The 23,534-nt window shown below is 43.2% G+C and overlaps 1 protein-coding gene across 1 annotated transcript in view; it reads left to right on the forward strand.

Moving 5' to 3' along the window:
- The first annotated feature begins 497 nt into the window (after positions 1-497).
- The window catches only part of rad50 (RAD50 homolog, double strand break repair protein), a 113,333-nt gene continuing 90,296 nt past the window's right edge, over positions 498-23,534 (forward strand). Inside the window, exons 1-6 of the mRNA XM_078411191.1 lie at positions 498-586; positions 7,281-7,452; positions 8,912-8,995; positions 12,551-12,702; positions 13,383-13,568; positions 17,065-17,269. Coding sequence (XP_078267317.1) covers positions 7,324-7,452; positions 8,912-8,995; positions 12,551-12,702; positions 13,383-13,568; positions 17,065-17,269 — 756 coding nt within the window. The 5' untranslated portion in view covers positions 498-586; positions 7,281-7,323. The remainder of the gene's footprint in view (positions 587-7,280; positions 7,453-8,911; positions 8,996-12,550; positions 12,703-13,382; positions 13,569-17,064; positions 17,270-23,534) is intronic.

Here is a 23,534-nt window from a genome sequence, read left to right on the forward strand (position 1 = left end):
GCAGGTCAGGGGAATGACGTTTAGTGCACGTTCAAGCAAGCAAGGTCCGATCAATGGATAGTCCGAGGGTCATCAAATAGGTAGATAGCAGTTCAGCACTGCTCTCTGGTTGTGGAAGGGTGATTTCGTTGCCTGATAACAGCTGGGAAGAAACTGTCAGTGAGATCCATTTACATCCAAACCTAGAAGATTTGTAAACCGATCAATTCCGCAAAAAATCATTGAAGCAGTAAAAGCAAGAGCCCCAGTGACGTGTATGGGACATCTGCTGAAGCAAAGATGTCTTTCCTTAGTACCTAATCAGATGTACAGCACTTTGGTCAACGTGGGTTGTTTTTAAATGTGCTATACAAATAAAATTGACTTGACTTGACTTGAAAGAGACAGATTAAGCTGTGCAACTAATTAAAAAGGCAAAGCTCCTGGATTCCACTTGGAGTGACAGATCGGAGGCCCCGCCCTCTTTCCCGGGCCTGTGGAGACGATAGCGCATGCGCGGGGAGGGCAAGTGTATCGGTTGAGCGCCAACGTTCCAGCGAAGGAAGTGTTGCAATCTCAGGGCTGGCGTTTGCCTCTCACTACCCGTGTAAGTTGGAGCCTTTCATTTCTCCACACCTCCTAATATACTTCTCACACCTTTCGCCACTGCGTTTTATTATCCAGCCCACCTCAGGCTCTGATTATTCCTCTAATCGCTACCATTCCGCTTTTTGAAGGAAATGCACCATTTAAACCCAGGGCCTCATCCCCCCCCCCTCCCCTCCTCCCAGATGTTAAAATCTTTTGATATTTTCACTTGTAATTGTTCGAAATGACCGAGACTCGCCAATAACCACCCTCCCCCATCCCTTCATTCTCACAATAAAATAAACCGATTGCATTTGTACCTGGCTCGGGCATGCAATGACTTCCTGCATGCACTTGTCTTAAGGACATTTTCTAAGCCGTTGAACTTGACTAGAACTTGTTGGTAGTTGTTCAGAACACAGCCTGGTTGCTTTAAAGAGAAGCTCTCATGTGTTCGGTGTTGGTTGGGCCGGTTTTAAGGGTAACAACGGTTCTGTAGTGACTCACATTCTGGGTTCCGTAGAGCAGTACGCGCGAAATGTTTGTGTAGTCACGTGGTAATAAATATCAAAGGAAGACCCTTTGCCAGACTTCAGAGATGTGTTGACATCTAAAGAACGAGAATCAAGGGTTGTGGGGAGATCTTGTTTAGAGACAATGGGCTTGAGAGGCGATTGACTTTCTGCCCCTCTTTCCTATGCTGTTGTGTCACTATTAGTATGCAGGGAAGCATGGTGGGCAGTTTGCACTCATTAAACTGCTGTGGCTTTAAAAAAAAAGATTTATATATGGACACAAAACTGCTGATCTTAAAATCTTGAGGGGATAAAACAAAATGTTGGAGGGATCAGTAGATCAGGCAACATCTGTAGTGGAAATGGACAAGCAACGTTTTGGGTTGGGACTCTTCAGACTGGAGTAGCAGAGAGAAAGTTGGAAGAAGGTTAAGGCAAAGACTGGCAAGTGATCGACCAACAAGTTGAGGGGGCGAAAAAGATTTAATAAAGACTTGAGGGGCAATTTTTTTCACACACAGGGTGGTAGATATAAGGAATGAGCTGCTGGAGGAGGTAGTTCGTTTGAAGTGCACAAAATGGAAAATAAGTAAGTGATAGTATTAATCTTGTTATGACATTTTGTCAAGGAATATATATAAAAATGGTAGAAGCGATAAATGAAACTATTAGGTTTCTATCTCTGAGCTAACTAAAGTGCAGGAGGAACATTTAAATGTAGCTTAGTTGAAGGTAAGACAGGAAAATATTACATGAATAGTATTCATTTACGAAGTCAGCAGGAGTTTATGTTTCTGAGGGACAAACCAGATTTAATTACAGGAGATGCTATTGTACATTTTAGTGAACATTTTACACGTGGTGACAAGGGTCTTGTGGCTACTGTTGAGATGCAACTGCTGCCCTTCAGTTGTTGCTCTCCAACAAGGAATGGGAATGTGCAGAGTGCTGTTTAGTCTCGGCCAGTGTGACGTTGCTTTCCCGTCCATCACTCATGGGTTGGACAAGGTGTGGCTCCAACAATTAGCTCAGGTGCAGGTTCCACCAACTGCCACGCATGCTTTATTTTAACTGGACCTTTACTTGTAGTTTGGAACGATGAGGGGAGGACCTCATTGAAACTTACCAAATAGTGAAAGGTCTGGATAGAGTGGATTGGAGAGGATGTTTCCACGAGTGGGAGAGTCTCCGACCAGAGGCCATAGTCTCAGAATAAAAGGACGTACCTTTAGAAGGGAGATGAGGAGGAATTTCTTTAGTCAGAGGGTGGTCGATCTGTGGTATTCATTGCCACAGAAGGATGTGGAGGAAAAGCCAATGGATATTTTTTAAGGTGGAGATTGACAGATTCTTGATTAGTATGGGTGTTATGGGGAGAAGGTAAGAGAATGGGGTTGAGAGGGAAAGATAGATCAGCCATGATTAAATGGCGGAGTAGGCTTGATGGGCCGAATGGCCTAATTCTGCTCCTTGAAATTATGAACTCTCTTTCCCATTCCCTTTCTCTCTTGAGCCTACCCCATTGCCAGAATCTCCCCCCTTAAAAATATCCATTGAATTTGACTCCACAACTGTCTTTGGCAATGAATTCCACAGATTCGCCATCCTCTGAGTAAAGACATTCCTCCTCATCTCCTTTCTAAAGGTACGTCCTCTGATTATGAGGCTAAGGCCTCTTCGACGCTCTCCTCAAGTGGAAACATCCTCTCCTCATTCACTCTATCAAGGTCTTTCACTATTCTGTACGTTTGAATGAGGTCCCCGCTCATCCTTCTAAACTCAAATGGGTACAGGCCCAGTGCCTTCAAACGCTCATCATATGTTAACCCTATCATTTCTGGGATCATTCCCGTAAACCCTCATTACCAACGTGCTGTTCAGAATAACAACTCAATTCTGCATTCCCCCACAAAACATTCAGATCTATCTGCAACCAACTCAGGATGGGAAAGTGTAAACTAGTTGCCACATTGCCTAGTCAGCAGCAGAAATGCAATGGGCTTCAAAATTGCTTGAGTTCACTTAGTTTTATTTCTAAGCAAGGAAATGGCTCTGGTGAACGCAAGGGAACCTTTGAGCTTGAGCATAATTCTTCCAGCATCGGGAACCCTTGGGTTTACCCCTGGTGCAGCAAGCCAGCATCCTACATGTGATGACCTCAGCACAATGTGGTGCAATGACATTTTGCAGTCGTGGATTCCACTGTTAAATTAGGGTGTGCACAGGTTATTTTCACATTTTGCCCCCAGTGTCACACTTTCCCCAACAAACTCAGTCACAGAGGGCAGCATTTTAACTATCGTGAGATCTGAAAATGACCCTTTCTCAAACCTAACAGCTCAATTCTTCAGTGTAATCTCACTGCATTGGCTTGAAACGGAATTCCAAGAATTAAGTTATATTTAGTAAGTTGGCGGAGGGAGAAGAGGACATTACACTTTATTGTATATCAAAATGTTAAGAATATAAGTGTAAAGAGAAGGTATTTATTCACAAAATGCTGGAGTAACTCAGCAGGTCAGGCAGCATCTCGGGAGAGAAGGAATGGGTGACGTTTTGGGTCGAGACCCTTTTTCAGAGAATGTAAAGAGAATTGTAAAGAGAATGTGGATATTGCGAATGAGTTTATGAACTTCAATGCAAGATGGATAGTAGGAACTTAAAACTGACATAGTAGCACCTTCCAAATGCCGAAGCATTATCACTCAGTATCGTTCAAATGTAATCTCTTGTTATACATATTGAACTGCTGTACAAGGGTAAATGCTTATGACATCCCAGTTATCAAGTGATATTTGGAATTGAATACAGAAAAAGGGAAACGACTGGCGGTATGGAAAGCTAAAGACAGGGAAGGACGCCAAGTGTATAAGAAGTGTTGAGAGATGCTCAGAAAGGCAGAGAGGGGCACAAAATGTCACTGGCAGACAAGATCAAAATAAATTCCAAGGTGTTATGCAGGCATATTAAGGCCAAGCGAATAACCAGGGAATTAGTAGGGCTAATTAGAAACAAAGGAGGCAATCTAAGTATGGACCAGAAGGTAGAAACAAGGAACGGCAGAGGCTAGTTGAGAAAAAAAAGGATTAACTCAGTGGGTCAGACAGCATCGCTGGAGAACATGGATGGGTGACGTTTCGGGTTGGGACCCTTCAGACGTCTATACCAGTGGGTGGTGAGTATTGGAATGCACTGCTGGAGAGAGTGGTGGAAGAAAGCCCAGAAGGTATAGGAAAGGTCTAAAGTGAATACTTTTCATTGGTGTTCCCAAAGAAACGGACTTTGTGGTTAAAGCATTCAGCAGGCGGAGGTTGAGGAGAGGAAATTCATAAGATCATGTGAAAGGAGTAGAATTAGGCCATTTGGCCCATCAAGTCTACTCTGCAAGTCAATCATGGCTGATCTACCATCCCATTCTCCTTCCTTCTCCCTATAACCTCTGACACCCGTATTAATCAAGTATCTATATCTCGGCCTTAAATATGTCCACTGACTGCCCAACAGCCTTCTGTGGCAAAAAAAATCCACAGATTCACCACCCTCTGACTAAATAAATTCCTCCTCATCTCCTTCCGAAAAAATGTCCTTTAATTCTAGGCCTAGACTCTCCCATTGTAGAGCAAGTATCCATAAATATAAACAAGGCATACTTGATGGTGGATAGATTCCCCAGAGCCAGGCGAGGTTTATCCTATAGTGCTATGTAAGGCAAGTGAAGAGATTGCTGGGGCTCTGACTGAGATTCTTACATCTGCACTGGTCATAAGTGTAGTATCAGATGACTACTCTGCCCCCTCCTCCTCCCCCCTCCCCTTTCAAGAAGGGCACCAGTAAAAAGTCTCAAAATTACAGACCCATGAACCTCGCATTAATAGTAGACTTGGAAACAACTCTGAGGGCCAGGATTAATGATTACTTGGAAAGGTACATGAGATGGTGCTATGGGTTTGTCAAGGGCAGATCATGCCAGACCCATCTAATGGCATTTTTTGAAGAGATAATGAAGTATACCGATGAGGTCAGTGCAATAGATGTGATTGGTTTACATGGACTTACTAGGACAAGGTCTGACAGAAGACATCCAAAATGTTAGGGCCCATGAGATTCTGGGCAACTTGGCTAATTAGATCTAGAATTGCCTTGATAATACTACAGAAAAGGTAATGATAGAGGGTTGTTTTTGAGATTAAATGTCTAGTGGTGTTCCACAGGGATCAATGCTAGAATGCAGTCGTGTGCACAATTTGGACATGGATGTAGATGGCATGATCACAGATGACACTAAGATTGGTGAAGCTGTGAAGAGTGCGAGGCTAGTCCGAGGCCACGGAGTTGTATCTACATGCTGGTGAAATTGAGAAATGGCAGATGGTGTTTAATCCTGATAAATGTGAGGTGACACATTTTGGGAGTACTAATGAGGCCGGAACATATACCATGAATGGCAGGGTCCTAGGGAACATTAGAAGGGCCCTGGTGCACAAGTCATAGAGTCAAACAGCATGGAAAGCAGGTTGTTCGTTCCAACCTGCCCACACAAGTTCAAATATCTTTGAAGTGGTTAGTGTGGGTATATAATGTGGTTAAGAGGGCATGTGGAATACTGACCTACATTAGTTAGGGCTGTGAATATGAGAACAACAAAATTCTACTCCAACTTTGCAAAGCATTGGTCAGACCTCAGCTAGAGTCTGCGTGCATTTCTTGGACACCACGCTACAGAAAAGATGTGGTAGTGCTGGAGAGAGTGCAGTGGAGATCCACAGGGCATTGCTTTCAATGGGACATCTCAGTTATGAGGTGTCCACATGATCTTTTGAATCGCCTTTGCATTAAAGACTAAAGGCAAGTGCTGGAAAACAGCCCTCTGGTCGGCATGGGCACAATGGGCCAAATGGCCTGTTGCCGTGCTGTATGACTATAAATGAATCATTGCATTTGAGAAACTAGCAACTAGGAATCGTCAGAAACACTGAAAATAAGCAAAAAGAAAGAAGGCATAAAAAGGCCGCTGTTCCCAGTATTCCTGTTAAAATATTAATCCAAAAGCAATTCATGCGCACACATAGTTCATTTTTACACTGTAGCATTTTCTGTCATACAAATGAACCGTAAAGATTTGTAATAAATTCTTGAAAAAAATTAATTGGAAATAGAGGCTTTAATACCAAACTAGACCAAGTGGACCCGTTGGGCCGAAACCTCTCCTGCATTGGTGCAGCACCCTCTCCTCTTACCCTCCCCTCTCCCTCCCCATCCCCCCTCCCTCCTTCCTTCCCCCCCACCCCCTCCCCCTACTCCCCACTCCATCCCCATCAACCCCACTTATCCTTCCCCCTCCCTCTCTAGGAAATAGATTTAAACTTTAAAATGTGAATAACTTTGAAAATATAACACTGATTTCAATGAAACTTCTTCCATTAGCACCAAAGGGACGACGGTGAGTAAGGTGGGCCTAAAATTGTCGTGCTATCGTGTACCGTTTTGGTCACCCATTCCTTGTCCCAAGATAAGCTGCCTGTCCCACTGAGTTACTCCAGCATTTTGTGTCTATCGTCGGTGTAAACCAGCATCTGCAGTTCCTTCCTACAACCTCTTAATCCTTCTGTCATTACAATTAGCAATAAGGGGGTAATAGACTTTACCGTGGCTTCAGTATTGGCATTCAGGCAGTGCCGTCTTAGAGCACTGGAGAATGTGTTCTTTGCAAAATTCACCAAGTTTATTGGCAGGACCAGCATTGTCCCTCCATTGCCATTGTACTCTCCCGGGCCAATCTGGCCCAGTTGTACTGAATCAGCTACATGGGGCATATCTCATCATTAATGTACCCGACACTAGACTCCTGAAGTACATACTTCATTGTGAACTCTGCCATGAAAAGTGAGTACCAGAGGAAAAGATTCAATGAAGTGTTCAAAGCCTTCATGAATAACTGCAGCATCCCAGGTAATTCTTATGGAGAAGGAAGTTTCAGGATGATATTGAGGACTTGAGGCCTTGCAGAGGGAGCACAACGAGACCCTGTATGGACTGTGAAAGAAGTGGACGAACTCTACCATCCCACCAGCCCTGTCACCTCAGAAGCCAGAAGAATGCTTACTTTGACATAACACCTTTTGATGGTTAAAAAAATGAATGTGGGCTGAGAATCGAGAGTTCAAAACATAGTTAACTGAAAATTATTTCTTCTTGTAGGTTTATTAGATTGGGAGCAATTAAAGATTGAAGACCTGCTAAGATGTCCAAAATTGAGAAGATGAGCATTCAGGGTGTGAGGAGTTTTGGGATAGATGACAAGAATAAACAAATTATCACTTTCAATACTCCGTTGACCGTTCTGGTGGGACCGAATGGTGCAGGTAAAACGGTGAGTTCTGTATTTGGAATCTTAGCAGTCGGTTGACTGAAAGAGTTCCTACAGTGTGCCTTCATGTGAACCTAAACTATGGTCATAAGATCATAAGTGATAGGAGTAGAGTGAGGTCATTCGGCCCATCAAGTCTACTCCACCATTCAATCATGGCTGATCTATCTCTCACTTCTAACCCCATTCTCCTGCCTTCTCCCCATAACCTCTGGCACCTGTACTAATCAAGAATCTATCTCTGCCTTAAATATATCCACTGACTTTGGCTCGACTGCCTTCTGTGGTAAAGAATTCCACAGATTCACCACCCTCTGACTAAAGAAATTCCTCCTCATCTCCTTCCTAAAAGAACGTTCTTTAATTCTGAAGCTCTGACCTCTAGTCCTAGACTCTCCCACTAGTGGAAAAATCCTCTACACATCCAAGCCTTTCACTACTCTGTATGTTTCAATTAGGCCCTCTTTCTTCTAAACTCCAGCGAGTACATGCCCAGTGCTGTCAAAAGCTTCATTATATGCGGTTGTGTTTACACACTGTTAGAATTTCATCATGTTCAGAATGATTAGTTTATAGATAAAGTAAAGAAAAGTTTAAACCACTCAAAAATAACTGAAAGCGACCGGTTAAACCAACCGAAGAGGGAGGTTGAGGCACGTACTATCGTAACGTTTAAGAATCATTTGGACAGGTACCTGGATAGTACAGGTTCCAAAGGTTCATAGGATAATTGACCCTGTAAATTGCCCCTAGTGTGTACATGGGGGTTAAATCTCATGGGAGGAGGAGAGCTGATGGGAATATGGGGAAGTAGATTGCAGGGAAAGTTAATGGCAGAATGGTAGGGCAGAGGGATCTAGTATAGATACATAGTTCTCTGAAAGTGGTGTCACTTGTAGATAAGGTGGTCAAGTAGGCTCTTCCTACATTGACCTTTCCAGAGCCCTGCCATTCACTGTGAAGGTCCTGCCCTGGTTTGATTTTCCAATATGCAACATCTCACACTTATCTGCATTGAACTTCATGAGCCATTCCCTGGCAGACTAGCTGATCAAGATTTTGCTGTGATGTTTGATAACTGCCTTCACTGTCTACGATACCACCTACTTTTCTGTCATCTGCAAATTTCCTAGTAATATATTTTGCATCCAAATCATTGATATAAACCACTAACAGCAATGGGCCCAGCACCAATCCCTGAGGCACACCACCAGTCACAGGCCTCCAGTCTGAGAAACAACTTTCCACCACCACCTTCTGCTGCTTTCCATGAAACCTTTCCTGTTTCCAGTTGGCTAGCTCTTTGTGGATCCTATGCAATCTAACCTTCAAGAGGATAAGCCTACTATTGGAACAACAAATTTATTAAGTGGTCTTGGAGTTTTTGAACCATTTTAATGATATAGAATTTAATGTAATAGACGAAATTTTATTTTATGTATATTCAATCTTTGCGTTGCAGACTATAATTGAATGCTTAAAGTACATTTGTACAGGTGACTTTCCTCCTGGAACCAAAGGACAAACATTTGTGCATGACCCAAAGGTAGGGCAAATTTATAAAATTGCACATTGTATTTGCGACCAAAATAGTTGTTTCAAATTGTCCAGTGGCAATTTCAAATGGTATTATGCTGACGTGTGCTGTTGTGTACTTACAAGATGCTTTCTTGGCATGTCTTGCGTTTAAGATTTTCTCATGGAATTATAGAATGATACTGCATGTAAACAGGTCCTTCGGCCCAACTCATCCAAGTTGGTTAATGGAGCTAGTCCCATATATAGGTGAAGAACGAAAGATTAGTGGAAACAAATGTCCATTCCCTTCAGGCAAAAGTACGGGAAATTAGGAGCAAAGAAATGGCATGACAATGAGATGCACTTTGGATCAATCTTTTTGAAGGAGGACGGTGCAATCTTGCCGACATGTACGGGATCTAAGGCTATCTTGGGAGAAGAACTGAAGGAAATCAGTATGAGTAAAGAAACGGTGTAAAGAAAATCGATGAGGTTAAAAACAGTGCCTGATAATCAGTATCCCAGTATCAAAGAAAGTGGCCCCAGAATAGTGAATGTATTGGTGGACATCTTCCAACTTTGTTCAGGCTCTAGAGGAGTTCCTTCAGATTGGTAAATGCAACCCTATTATTTTAAAAAGGTGGAAGTGAATTTTTAAAAAATGGGTTGTTGCAGACTGGTAAACCAAATGTTGAATAGTTAGCTAAATGCTAAAATCGATTTTTTATTTTAACAAGTGTTCAAAATGTTGATGGTATTGAAGTCAACGTGGGTTTATGAAAGAAAAATAATGCTTAACTAACCTACTTGATTTTTTGGGGGGAATGGTACTTGTAAAAAAGGTATGAGAGAACCTGTAGCTGTGGTATATTTGGGATGACCATAATGCATATAAGAACTTAGCGTGCAGAATTGAAATATTCTTTATGTTCTCGTGTTTGGAAGGGAATGGTTCAATTGTACTTGATTGTCACATGTGCCTAGGTATGGTGAAATTCCTTTTTTTGCATTCACTTCAGTAAATTGTTCAAATATATAAGCATAATCATACTTGAGTACAAGTATGCACAAATAGTAGATTAAAAACTGAGGCAATACGCAAAAGTTGCCATGTTTCAGGCACCATGGGATAATTAGTCCGAAGATAGACACAAAAAGCTGGAGTAACTCAGCGGGTCAGGCAGCATCCATGGGGAAAAGGAATAGGTGACGTTTCGGGTCGAGACCTTTCTTCAAATTGAGAGTCAGGAAAGGGAAACGAGAGATATAAAATGTAAATGGAACTAATGAATGAAAGATATGCAAAAAGCAACAATGATCAAGGAAAGGTGGAGCCCACAATGGTCCATTCATGGCTGCGGGGTAGGTAATATGGAAAGGGAAATGCGAAATATAAAAGGTAAATTGAACTAATGAATGAAAGATATGCAAAAAGCAACAATGATCAAGGAGAGGTGAAGCCCACAATGGTCCATTGTTGGCTGTGCGGTAGAAACATTTAGGTAGGCACATGGATATGGAAGGACATGGATTAAGTGAAGACAGATAAGAGTTGCCTTGATATCATGTTCGGTACAGATATTGTAGGCCGAAGGGCTTGTTCGTGTGTTGTGCTGTCAATTGCTGAGCCTCCTGCACTCTCCCTTATTTCTGCTTTGGGTGACAGGTTTTCTTTGGAGGTCAGTCTTATGATGGCTGTAAGGTAGTTTCTTTGCTCTTGATGAAAAGCAGTTTCCAATCCAGCAGTGCCTCGAGTTTGTAGTTAATTAGCTCCTCGGTCTCCCCACAATTCCCCCCAAACTAATCTTGGGTGTTTTTGACAGGGAAGCCGAGAGTTACTTAACAGGTGTCAGTTACAGCTGTCTTAAGTCCAGTTATTGTGGACGTAAAGCCGTCTTATACACTGGGTGGACTCTTTCGTTGACTGGTTGTCTGCAAAGCACTGTCTTAAGAAGAGCTTCATTTCGGGTGTCCTCGAGACATGATAAAGATCTACTTCCAGCCTCGTTTCTGATTGCTGATTCTTTTGATCAACGATGAGATTATAATGGAGATTAGGCAGCGATGAACCTTGCAATGATTGATGTATTTCATGGCATGGGTGATGTGGACAGCTTTGCAGTCCCTTGCTCATATCATGGTATAAACAAGAAGAGCCAGTGGTTTTATTTGGGGTGTTGCACTGATGTTAGAGAGTCGCACAGCATCGTAGTGGGTACTTCAGTCCACACCATACATTCTGTCTGCCTTACCCATCTATTCTAACCCCATCTACCAACACTTGGTCAGTGTCTTTGCAATTCAAGGGCTCGTCGAAATACATAATTGTTAGGGATAGGTGACGTTGGAACCATCAGTCTGAAGAATAGTCCTGACCCTGAACGTCACCTATCCATATTCTCCTGACATGCTACTTGACCCGCTGAGTTTTTCCAGTACTTTGTGTCTTTTTAAAAAATAAACTAGCATCTGCAGTTCCTTGTTTCAACTTAATTGTGAGGAGTGACTATCTCCACCATTCTCCCAAGCGGTGTTTCAAATTCCAACTATCCTCTGTGTGAAAAAATGTTTTCCTTGCATCGTCTCTAAATCTCTACTCATTACTCTTCCTAACTCGTTACCCGGCTTCACCAGGGCAGCTCTGGACTAGTGACCAGGATGCTTTCCAGCTCATTCTTAATAGCGAGGTTCGCTCTGTGAAGACGATATACCTCTTCCAAGTTGTCCCTTCGGAAACGTGTTTTCATGATATGTTCGGGGAAAGAACTACAGATGCTGGTTGACCCTGAAGATACGCACAAAATGCTGGAATAGCTCAGTGGGTCAGGCAGCATCTCAGGAGAAAAGGAATAGGTGACGTTTTGGGTCGAGACCTTCTGGGTCTGAAGAAGGGAAAACGGGGCACCCGGAAAAAAAAACCCCATGGTCACGGAGAAAATGCAAGCACCACACAGACAGCAACCGAGATCAGGATCAAACCCAGGTCTTCGGCTCTATCAGCTGTGCAACCGTGTTCCCCTAATTCATTTATCTTCAGCCTGTTACAACTGGCCTAAATAAAATGCCAAATTTTGCACTTAAACTACTATATGAAATCGTAATATTACTGTTTTTGGTATAATTGCTGCACAAATTTAAGTTTGAAATTTCTATGTGAATGCAGATCTTTTGTTTTCTATATAGTTGATTTTGGGTTAATAGAAGATCGAAATATTGTATGGCTAATAGAACCATATCTGATTTATAACGGCAGCTTATTTTTGCATGTTAGCCACGTTATTTTTCTGCAGAAGATAGACATACAGTGCTGGAATAACTCAGCGGGTCAGTTATCCGCAGTTCTTTGTTTCTACAGTGTTTTCTATGTTAGGTTCTGGTTGTTATGAATTCAATGTTTCTATCGCCAGGGAGAAATGCTCGAAACCTTCAGCCCAACAGTGTTATTCTTTACAATGATGCAAATGGGAGATTAAAACAGATGAAAACATGTGTTTTAAACAAGTGTAAGATTAATCACCAACTTGCATTGTTAAGATTTGCAATAAACGAGGTCAGGAAATAAGCACGTTTGTTTTCGATGAAGGTTGCCCATGAAACTGATGTGCGTGCCCAAATCCGTCTCCAGTTTCGAGATGTGAACGGTGGAATGGTGGCTGTGCAGAGGTCGATGCTTTGCACTCAGAAGGGAAAAAAGACCGAATTCAAAACTTTGGAAGGGGTGATTACACGAATGAAGTGAGTCCAACTCAGCAAGGAAAGTATTCTGTGTGAGAGATGTTGCTCGTGAATTATTTGATACCTGAAAGAATGTGATGGGGTTACGAACCAGGGACCGGGCTCATTGGAAGAAAAGAGATACTTGTATTTATGAGGCATTTCTTTCATCTTGCAATCTCCAAAGCTTCTTATTGTCTGCACAGTACACTTGAAGAGCGTTAAATATTGAAGCATTGAAAATGTGTGCAAGTTCTTTCAGGAAGCTTTGTGATAATACGGAGGCAATATTTTTCCATAATTCTGCGAAACTATCGTGTTTTGAGTTTAGTGTATTTTCACATGTACAGAGATACAGTGAAAAGCTTTTGTCGTGTGCGAACCGGTCAGCGGAAAGACCATGCATGATTATCATCGAGCCATCCCCTTCAATGATCCTGAATGCGGGACAGAGAAAGAAATGTGGAACTAAGTCGCTGCTCCCCCTCTGTGATTTCTCCTTCTCTCCCGAGATGCTGCCTGACCTGCTGAGTTACTCCAGCATTTTGTGAATAAATCGATTTGTACCAGCATCTGCAGTTATTTTCTTATGGAACTAAGTTCTGTTCTTTTTGGGGAAGTGGGGTTGAGAGAAAATTCTGCTCGGCAAAAGAAGGAAATTCACAAAGGTCATTAAAAACATTTGCGTGTTTTTTTCCAAGACATGGCGAGAAGGTCAGTTTGAGTTCAAAATGTGCGGAGATGGATCGTGAGATGATCAGTGCCCTGGGTGTCTCGAAAGCTGTGTTAAATAACGTCATATTCTGTCATCAAGAGGATTCAAACTGGCCTCTGAGTGAAGGGAAAGCTCTGAAGCAGAAATTTGACGAGATTTTCTCAGCTACGAGGTGAGATATCTTTCCATTTCTCAAAATGCAGTACTTATTTCCATAATCTGAGTCATACCAAATATATTAATGCTGTGAAATGTTGAGAATGCAGGCCAATACACAGGCATTGTGGCGTGCAAAGGTTTACTTCATTTATTACTTACATCTCCAGCATGGGAAAACATCCCAATGAAACATCATAATTTGACATCAGGGTTAATGAAGGATAAGGCCCATGGAGGGACTTAAAAATGTTTGATAACTTGGGGTCAATGTAGGTGAGTAGGAGCATCATTCATGGATGGGTACATGGGATTTGGTGATGGATTTTTTGATAATATTAAGGTAACAAAAGGAGGGCAGCCAGAAATGTTTTGAGAAGTCTGGTCAATGACAAGAGTTCGCGGAGCTGCTGTCTCACATCTCCACTGACCCAGGATCAATCTGGATCTTGGCTGCTCTGTGCATGGACTTTGCACTTCTCCTTGTGACTACCTGAATTTCTTCCAGTGCTCGTGTTTCCCCCCATGTCTCAAAGATGTGCAGGTCGTTGGGTTAATTGGGCACCATAAATTGCCCCTAGTGTTTAGATAAGTGCAAGAAGGGCAGAGAGGTGGGAATACGAGGAGAACATAATGAAATTAGTCCAAATGGATGCCTAATGGTCAGTGTGGATCTTACCCTGCTATCTGACTATGGTTAACTTCCTACTCTGTTTACACCGTTAGCCGTCATTAACACTTCGAATTATCAACAGAGGTGTGTGTGCATGCGTGCGTACGCGCGTCCATCTTAGCGCTGCTTCAACATGTTCACCCAAATGAATTCCAAATTCCAGCAACAAATGGGATTGAATGCTTGTGAAACAATGCGCCATCATATGTACGACCTCTGAAGCTGCAGGCGGTGACCATACACAGCGGGAGTAAAGAGCAAGCTCGGCGATCGCTTCGCTGAACACCTGCGCTCGGTCCGCATTAACAAAACTGATCTCCCGGTGGCCGAGCACTTTAACTCCCCCTCCCATTCCCAGTCTGACCTTTCTGTCATGGACCTCCTCCAGTGCCATAGTGAGGCCCGCCGGAAATTGGAGGAGCAGCACCTCATATTTCGCCTGGGCAGTTTGCAGCCTGGTGGTATGAACGTCGACTTCTCCAACTTCAGATAGCTCCTCTGTCCCTCCCTTCCCCTCCTCCTTCCCAGATCTCCCTCTATCTTCCTGTCTCCACCTATATCCTTCCTTTGTCCCGCCCCCCTGACATCAGTCTGAAGAAGGGTCTCGACCCGAAACGTCACCCATTCCTTCTCTCCCGAGATGCTGCCTGACCTGCTGAGTTACTCCAGCATTTTGTGAATAAATCGATTTGTACCAGCATCTGCAGTTATTTTCTTATAAGCTTCAGACCACTTATGTGCGGAGAGCCTCTGAGGAAGGTCTTTCTTCAACTGCGCCAAGATAGATGGGCATGTGAACAAGGCCGTTTTGGCGCTGCTTTGAAGGGAGAATGAATTTCTGTCAGCTGTCTCAGCCACTGCCACTATAACTGGCTGCTCTTCCTCCCAATGGCGAAGGCATGAGCAGAGAAACCACCTGGAAATGCATTGAAATACACAGCAGGCCACCAATGCATTTCTTTCCCCCCCCCCCCCCCCCTCAGGACCCTGCTTCAATATTCTGCCCTGCACCATGCTCAAAGTCTTTAAAATTAACTTGCTAAAAGGCTTGACATTTGTGCACTCGCTATTGCAGAAGGTGATAGGTAATTAGTAGGTTGAGGGGATCTAGATCGATGAGTGTTGTGGGTCAGAAGTAGACTGTAGGTTGTAGACGAGATTGGGTCTCAGGACCAGGGCAAAGGAGAAATGGATGGGAGTTAGAGGCTGACAGATAGAGGAGGAAATTGAGGTCCTGAGGGGGTGTGATTATGACCTGATTTTTCGATCGCAGCAATGAGCTTTATGACTTAATTGTCTGTCTCCTGTAGATATGCTTTGGGCAACCAGGTGCTCTGGTTTCCTCCCAAACCCCAAAGATGTGTGCAGGTTTGTAGGTTAATTGGCTTCTGTAAATTTGCCCCGAATGTGTAGGGAGTGGGTGCAAAGGTGGGATAACATAGAACCAGTGTGAATGGGTGATCGATGGTCGGTGTAAACTTGGGCCGAAGGGCCTGTTTCAAAGCTGTATTTCTAAAAAAACTTCAAAGAAAACTGTTTCTAAAAAATATCAATGCTGATCTTAAAAGAAGCAAATGGTCACCTGGAAGAATGGCTTGCATTGTCCACATGTCCTGTTTGTGTCGATGAAAATTACAGAAACAGCAAGGATTTGGAAGTGACTCCATTAGTACATGAAACACATCCAGGAACTCATAAGAAAAATCATGAACCCAGCTGACTGCTGTAATTCCCTTCCTCATGTTCTGTTTAAACTGTTTTTACTAGAAATTATACTGCATTCCATTGGTCCCATTACACTCAATTTGCTTCTTGGGGGAGACTATCTCATTCATACAACAGGGTCTCCAGACAGATAGAGACTGATTCATGGATGTACTAAAAACCTCTTTGGGGAAAAATTGCAGCATCCCTGTTGAATACTAGACCCCTGACCAGTCAAAGTGGAGAAGGAACAGTTGAGATATTGAGAGAACATCGAAACATTGAGAACCCCAAGAAACCCCAATACAAATGACAGTAGATGTGCACATCTCCTGAGCTAACCATTCCAGCAAGCATCTCCTGCCCTGCGTGTGGCAGAGTCTGAATCCCATGTCATTCACCTCAGAACCCACAGAAGCGGAAAGGGAGTGAGTCTTATAGACAATGGACAATAGGTGCAGGAGTAGGCCATTCGGCCCTTTGAGCCAGCACCGCCATTCAATGTGATCATGGCTGATCATTCACAATCAGTACCCCGTTCCTGCCTTCTCCCCATACCCCCTGACCCCGCTATCCTTAAGAGCTCTATCCAGCTCTCTCTTGAATGTATTCAGAGAATTGGCCTCCACTGCCTTCTGAGGCAGAGAATTCCACAGATTCACAACACTCTGACTTCTTCAACTTCAAGTTCAAAAACACTTTGTTTGTCCCCGTGGGGCAATTTCCAAAGGCACGTACAGTAGTACAACAACTATTGGGGGTGGGGGATTATCAGGGTGAGCAGCAGGACAGGGGTGGTTGGGAGTTGAGGAGCTGAACAGCCTTGGGGACAAAGGTTGCCCTTCTCCTCAGTGTCCTACAGCCTGGGCAGTGAAGCCGGCGCCCTGAGGGGAGACACTCAAACGCAGAGAACAGGACGTGTGAGGGGTCCTGTAAAACTCTGCCAGCTGACCTTAGCATCTGCTGGTCGCATAGGGTGGAGAGGGCACTGACAGGGAGTCCGATAATTTTGGAACGGACTTTGGCTGTGCTCTGCAGCGGTTTCTGTTCTGAAGGCTGATGGAGTGGAACCAGCAGGTGATGCTGTTAGCCCGATTGTTGTGATGAAGAATGTAAATTTGCTGTTTCGCTCCAGGTACATTAAGGCTCTAGATTCACTTCGTCAGGTCCGCCAGAAGCAGTCGCAGAATGTCCGGGGGTACCAGGTGGAGCTCAAGTACCTGAAGCAAAACAAGGAAAAGGCCCAAGAAATCATGCAGCAGCTGACTGAGAAAGAGACCCAGCTGGCTGCTTCAAAGGAGAATGTCCAATTGATTGAAAAACAGATTTTTCCCACAGAGGTAACGCTTTTTTGCCTTCTCTTCGCAGAGGAAATCAGTGTTAGACTCTCTTTTGAAATGCTTATATTCCCTGTAGTATGGACGGTTAGTGACAATTTAAAACAATTTTTGAAAGGAATTGACTGGGAGTCGGTCTCAGTTAGCATGATTGTGATGTCGCATAACTCAATTTTGCCAAGGTGGTCTGTATCTCCTCAGCACCAATGCTCATCAACAGGGTATATCTGCGACCAGTAGATTGATGAAGATGAGGTCAAATAGTTTTATGCCTTGTGTTGGTTCACACTTCTGCCACCTTTGTCCCTCAGGATCTAACAGTTGCGATATTACCAAGACATGATTTGTGAAGGGCATTCTCCCAGAGTACATTCTGTGCTCACGCCACTTAGTTTCGTTTATTGTCACGTATGCCAAGGTACAATAAAATGCTTTCTGTGGCGTGCTAGCCAGTCACCGGAAAGACTATACATGATTACAATCAAGCCATCAGTGAACAGGCAGATGATAAAGGGAATAATGTTTAGTGCAAGATAGAGTCCAGTAAAGTCCAATTAAAAATAGTCCGATGGTCTTCAATGAGGTCGATAGTAGTTCAGAACTGCTCTCTAGTTGATGGTAGAGCTAATAACAGCTGGGAAGAAACTATCTCTGATGGTATGCGTTCTGACAGTTCTGTACCTCTTGCCTGAGGGGAGAGGAGGGAGTGAAACATATAAGATAATTAGGGGATTGGACACATTAGAGGCAGATAACATGTTCCCAATGTTGGGGGAGTCCAGAACAAGGGGCCACAGTTTGAGAATAAGGGGTAGGCCATTTAGAACGGAGATGAGGAAGAACTTTTTCAGTCAGAGGGTGGTGAAGGTGTGGAATTCTCTGCCTCAGAAGGCAGTGGAGGACAATTCTCTGAATGCATGCAAGAGAGAGCTGGATAGAGCTCTTAAGGATAGCGGAGTGAGGGGGTATGGGGAGAAGGCAGGAACGGGGTACTGATTGAGAGTGATCAGCCATGATCGCATTGAATGGCGGTGCTGGCTCGAAGGGCTGAATGGCCTACTCCTGCACCTATTGTCTATTGTCTATTGTCTATTGACCGGGGTGAGACTCATCCTTGATTATGCTGGTAGCCTTGCCGAGGCAGCATGAAGTGTATATGGAGTCAGTGGAAGGGAGGTTGGTTTGTGTGATGGTCTGGGCCGCGTCCTCAATTCTCTGCAATTTCTTGCGGTCTTGAATGGAGCTGTTCCTGAACCATGCTGTGCGACATCCCAATAAAATGCTTTCTACGGAATGCATCTGTAAAAGAAACTTTGCCAAGTATTCAACAAGAAAAATGCACCGATTCATTAGCTGAGAGAGGATCGTAGATAGTAATGAGATTGAGGCCATTATGGGGTCTGCGATTCACACCTGTATATCACTGTGACTATGTTCTGGACTAATGCAGACCTTGGAATTGTGATGGAAGAGACTATCACAAGATCTGATTCTGTGAACGAGATCGTACAACGTTGCCTACTTGCCGACAAGGATAACCCACTAAATGTTTGTGTGGTGAGCTTGCAAGTTCAACTGTTCAACAAATAGCTTTCTTGACTATAAATCGGATACCTAGGCTGATCACACCTGGCCATGCAGCTTTTTTTCTTTTGTGGGCTTCAGTGCAGTAGTTGTGGTTGGCCCTTGCGGAGTCAACTGCATTGGTGAATGGAGTCACGTTATGGCCCAACCAGGCAAAGATGGCAGACATGCATGAATCAGGTGGGTTTATGTGATGATCTGGTGGTTTTGTGGTTATCAGTGCTGATGTCTTCTTTTTTCTACATTTTTAATTTGAATTTAAACTTTGTAGTTTTCACAGTGGGATTTGATCTTTGGTCTCTGGTGTGATAGTCCAGCGTTAGTAGTCCAGTAATATTTGCCCACGTCTGACCCAGTAAAACAATTTAATTGAGGATCTGAGAGGACATTCAGGGGAGTACAATGAGAAGACAGCTTGCTTCTGGTGTTATAGCTGCGACCACATTTTAAAGGTATTTATTTCATAGGTTGCAGGGAGCTTTGGGACAGAACGTACCGAAAGGATCATGGAAGTTGCCTTGTGAAATCAGGAAGTTGTCTTGTTTCCTTTAGGTTTAGTTAAGGAAGCCATTGTGTGACTAAACTCTGCTGATTGATTTCACTTTCTGCTGAATACTATCAACTATAAACTTGGCGGTGAAGTGAACTGACCTAAAATTCATTTATCCAAATGGTAGGAGTTTGCAAATTCACACCAAGTCAGTCTTGTAACATGATTTCTGCCAAAATCTAACTACAGTGGCGGCATGGTGGCCCGCGGTTGAGTTTCTGCCTTGCAGCACTTGCAGCGCCGGAGACTTGGGTTCGATCCCGACTATGGGTGCTGTCTGTAGGGAGTTCTCCCGTGAACGCGTGGGTTTTCTCTGAGATCTTCAGTTTCCTCCCACACTCCCAAGACGTACAGGTTTGTAGGTTAATAGCCTTGGTATAATTGTAAATTGTCCTTGGTGTATGTAGGATAGGGTTAGTGTGTGGGGATCGCTGGTCAGTGCGGACGGCCGTAGGGCCTGATTCCGCCCTGTATCTCTAAACTAATCTATTGATCAGGAAAAGCTGCCTAAGTATAGTTAGTTTAAAAAAAATATCTGATCTGTTTATCACTATGTAAACTGAAGTCAATCTATACTGTAAATATTATTTTCCTACCCATGCATGAAATATGAATTGCAGTCCTAGGAATGTAGATTTTTGGCATTGTAAACCAGCATCTGCAGTTCCTTGTGTCTACATATAAATGGTACACTGGCTTCACGTTTCAGGTGTGTTTGCAATAGTACCCAATGATTAAAGTTAAGACGCATAAATTTAAGCAGCCCTATAGTCATGCAATCATATACCGATGGAATCTGGAATTGCCAGTGGCACTACCGGGCGGCAGAGTGGTGCAGCTGGTGGAAAAGCTGCCTCAGAGCAGAGGCCCGACCGATCCTGAACCCTGATGCTATCTGTCTGCAGTTTGCACATTCTCCCTCTGATCGTGTGGGTTTCCTCCGGGTGCTTCCATTTGCTCTTACATCCCAGACATTTGTGGACGTGCAGGACAATTAGCCCCTGATATGTAGAGAGCGAATGCAAGAGCATAGAACTAGTGTGATCGCTGATCAATGGACTCAACTGGCCAAAGGGCCTGTTTTTATGTCCTATCTCTGAACAAAACTAAACATCTGCCCATTTCCATCAGTTAATCAGCCTGACAGGAATGATGCTGACAGTTTGCAGTGTTCTTGTAAAGTCAGGTGGCCTTCTTTGTAGTGTAACTTTAGGACAAACAAGATAACATCCAAGATATTTGTGTGAAGGCAAACCACTCTGGAGATTGTTGGATTTCAAACATATCACACAAGCTACTGAAGTCCCTGTGTCAAACCACAAATGTGACAACTGCTTGATATCTACCTTACCTTGTCCTCCAGAGCTGACTTGTTGCAGAATGACTTATTTTGAAAAAAAATATTGCGGCATCTTGAACGATAGCCCACAGCAATGCCTCTCAGGACGTTGCAAAATATGCCTATGCTTACATATAAACAAAAAATTGCTACCACTCCAGAATGATTTGATCACTTGACTTGCCTTAACGTGTGCTCACCACAATTTCACACCTTTTGAAAAGATTAATATCAAAATTAACTGAAAAATGCAAAAGGCCCACAAAATAAAAATCTATTAGACCATTTTATGCCAGAAGATTGCAAACTAAATACAGCAAGTTTGATGTTTATTGGGATTTGAGGGATTATATTTAGTTAATATTAATCAAAATTTGTTCTCTTAACATATTGCTATGTGGCTGTACATTTATTTTCGAAGTGCTGCTTCCTTAAAGTATTTTCTAAATGTGGTCAAGTTTCCCATGGTGATGTCCCCCACCCCATTCAAATTTCTTATTCCCGAGTTATTTTCTGGTAGCTGATGAGATGTATTAGATTTTAAGAAACATTTAGAAAGGTACATTTTGAAAGTAAACATGCAGGTACAGCAGGCAGTGAAGAAAGCAAATGGCATGTTGGCCTTCATAGCGAGAGGATTTGAGTAGAGGAGCAAGGAGGTCCTACTGCAATTATACAGGGCACTGGTGAGATGACACCTGGAGTATTGTGTGCAGTTTTGGTCTCCCATTTTGAGGAAGGACATTCTTGATATTGAGGGAGTGCAGCACAGGTTCACCAGGTTAACTCCCGGTATGGCGGGACTGACATATGATGAAAGAATGGGTCAGTGTGGGAATGGGAGGGGGAGTAAAAGTGTTGAGCAACCAGGCGATCAGGTAGGTTTAGGTGGACTGAGCAGAGGTGTTCAGCAAAACGATCGCCGAGCCTGCGCTTGGTCTCGCTGATATACAGGAGTCCACACCGGGAACAGCGGATACATTAGATGAGGTTGGAGGAGGTGCAAGTGAACTACTGCCTCAGGGTGCAGAAAAGGTTTATCAAAATGTTGCCTGGATAAGAGGGTATTACATAACGAGAGGTTCGACATACTTCAATTGTTTTCTCTGGAACCTCAAAGATTGAGGGAGGCCTGATAGAATTATATAAAATTCATATAAAATTATGGGAATCTTTTCTCAACGTGGAAATGTCAAAGGCTAGACAGCATAGCTTTAATGTCAAAGGGGCAATTTTTAAAGTAGACATGTGGGGCACCGCAGGTGGTTGCCTGGAATGCACGGCCAGGGGTGTAGATGGAGGCAGTTGAGATTGTGGCATCAAGAGGCTTTTAGACCGGCTCTTGGATATATGAGCCCATTATGGACACATAAAGCACTCAGACTGTGTATGAAATCTCGTTTCATCAGAAATGTCATGTAAAGGTGCAGTCGGATCTGTGGAGCTCCAGCTTTTACACATAGCACCACACCTGAAGATAATTACTGTTTGATATTTTTGGTATTTTTTCACTTCTAAAACCTCTTACTTTGTGGATTTCTGTATCTTTTTGCATGTGTTATTTTGCATGCATTGAGAACATCATTCGAATATGTCCAAATGCATCAAAATGGCTGTCACCATTTTAGAAATAAGTTTTTCCTCACACCCGCTAGTTTTTGTTTATTTTTGTTCCTATGTGCAAAAGGAAGCTTCATGATGACTGATTCATAAGTCACGATGGGAAGATCTGTATTTGATGTTACATTTGTTCAGTTGACTAACCATCACTGGAATATTGACAAGAGCACAATAATCACCCCCTCCCCCACCAAGGGCGTCACGGTGGCACAGCGGTAGAGTTGCTGCCTTCCAGCGCCAGAGACCCGGGTTCAACCTTGATTACAAGTGCTATTTGTACAGAGTTTGTACATTCTCCCCGTGACCTGTGTTGGTTTCCTCCGGGTGCTCCGGTTTACTCTCACACTCCAAAGACATACAGGCTTGTAGTTTAATTGGGTTTGATAAAATTGTAAATTGTCCCTAGTGTGTGTAGGATCGTGTTAGTGTGTGGGGATCGCTGGTCGGTGCAGACTCGGTGGGGCGAAGGGCCTGTTTCCGCACTGTATTACTAAACTTTTTTTTTAAATGCTACGAATGAAGAGATAAGGATCAAGTGAAGTCTGAGGAGATTAGTATAACTGCATATGTTTGACATGGACCGTTCCATGAATATCTAAAGTATTGGAAATACTTGGGATGTCAGATTCGACCTTTGCAAGAAAAATAACCATAGAACCATGGTGGAACAGTTTAAGGCAACCATGTTCACTTTGTAGCCTCCCTGTGATATTTTAAAGCATGTTTGTGAACCAAAGGCTTTCCATGACAATCCAATATATACATGGTCATCATTAATGTTGGTGGGATTCCATTCCAAATTTACAGTGCCCTCCATAATGTTTGGGACAAAGACCCATTTATTTATGTGCCTCTGTACTCCACAATTTGAGTTATGTAATAGGAAAAAAATCACATTTTTTGCACATTGTGTTAAAGTGCACATTGTCAGATTTTAATAAAGGCCATTTTTTATTCATTTTGGTTTCACCATGTAGAAATTACAGTAGTGTTTATACATAGTCCCCCCATTTCAGGGCACCATTATGTTTAGGACACATGGCTTCATCGGTGTAGGTAATTGCTCAGTTGTGTTTAAATGCCTCCTTAATGCATGTATAAGGGAGCTCTCAGCACCTAGTCTTCCCTCCAGTCTTTCCATCACCTTTAGAAACTTTTATTGGTGTTTATCAACA

This window comes from Rhinoraja longicauda, chromosome 14 (assembly GCF_053455715.1).
Source record: "Rhinoraja longicauda isolate Sanriku21f chromosome 14, sRhiLon1.1, whole genome shotgun sequence".
NCBI lineage: Eukaryota > Metazoa > Chordata > Chondrichthyes > Rajiformes > Arhynchobatidae > Rhinoraja > Rhinoraja longicauda.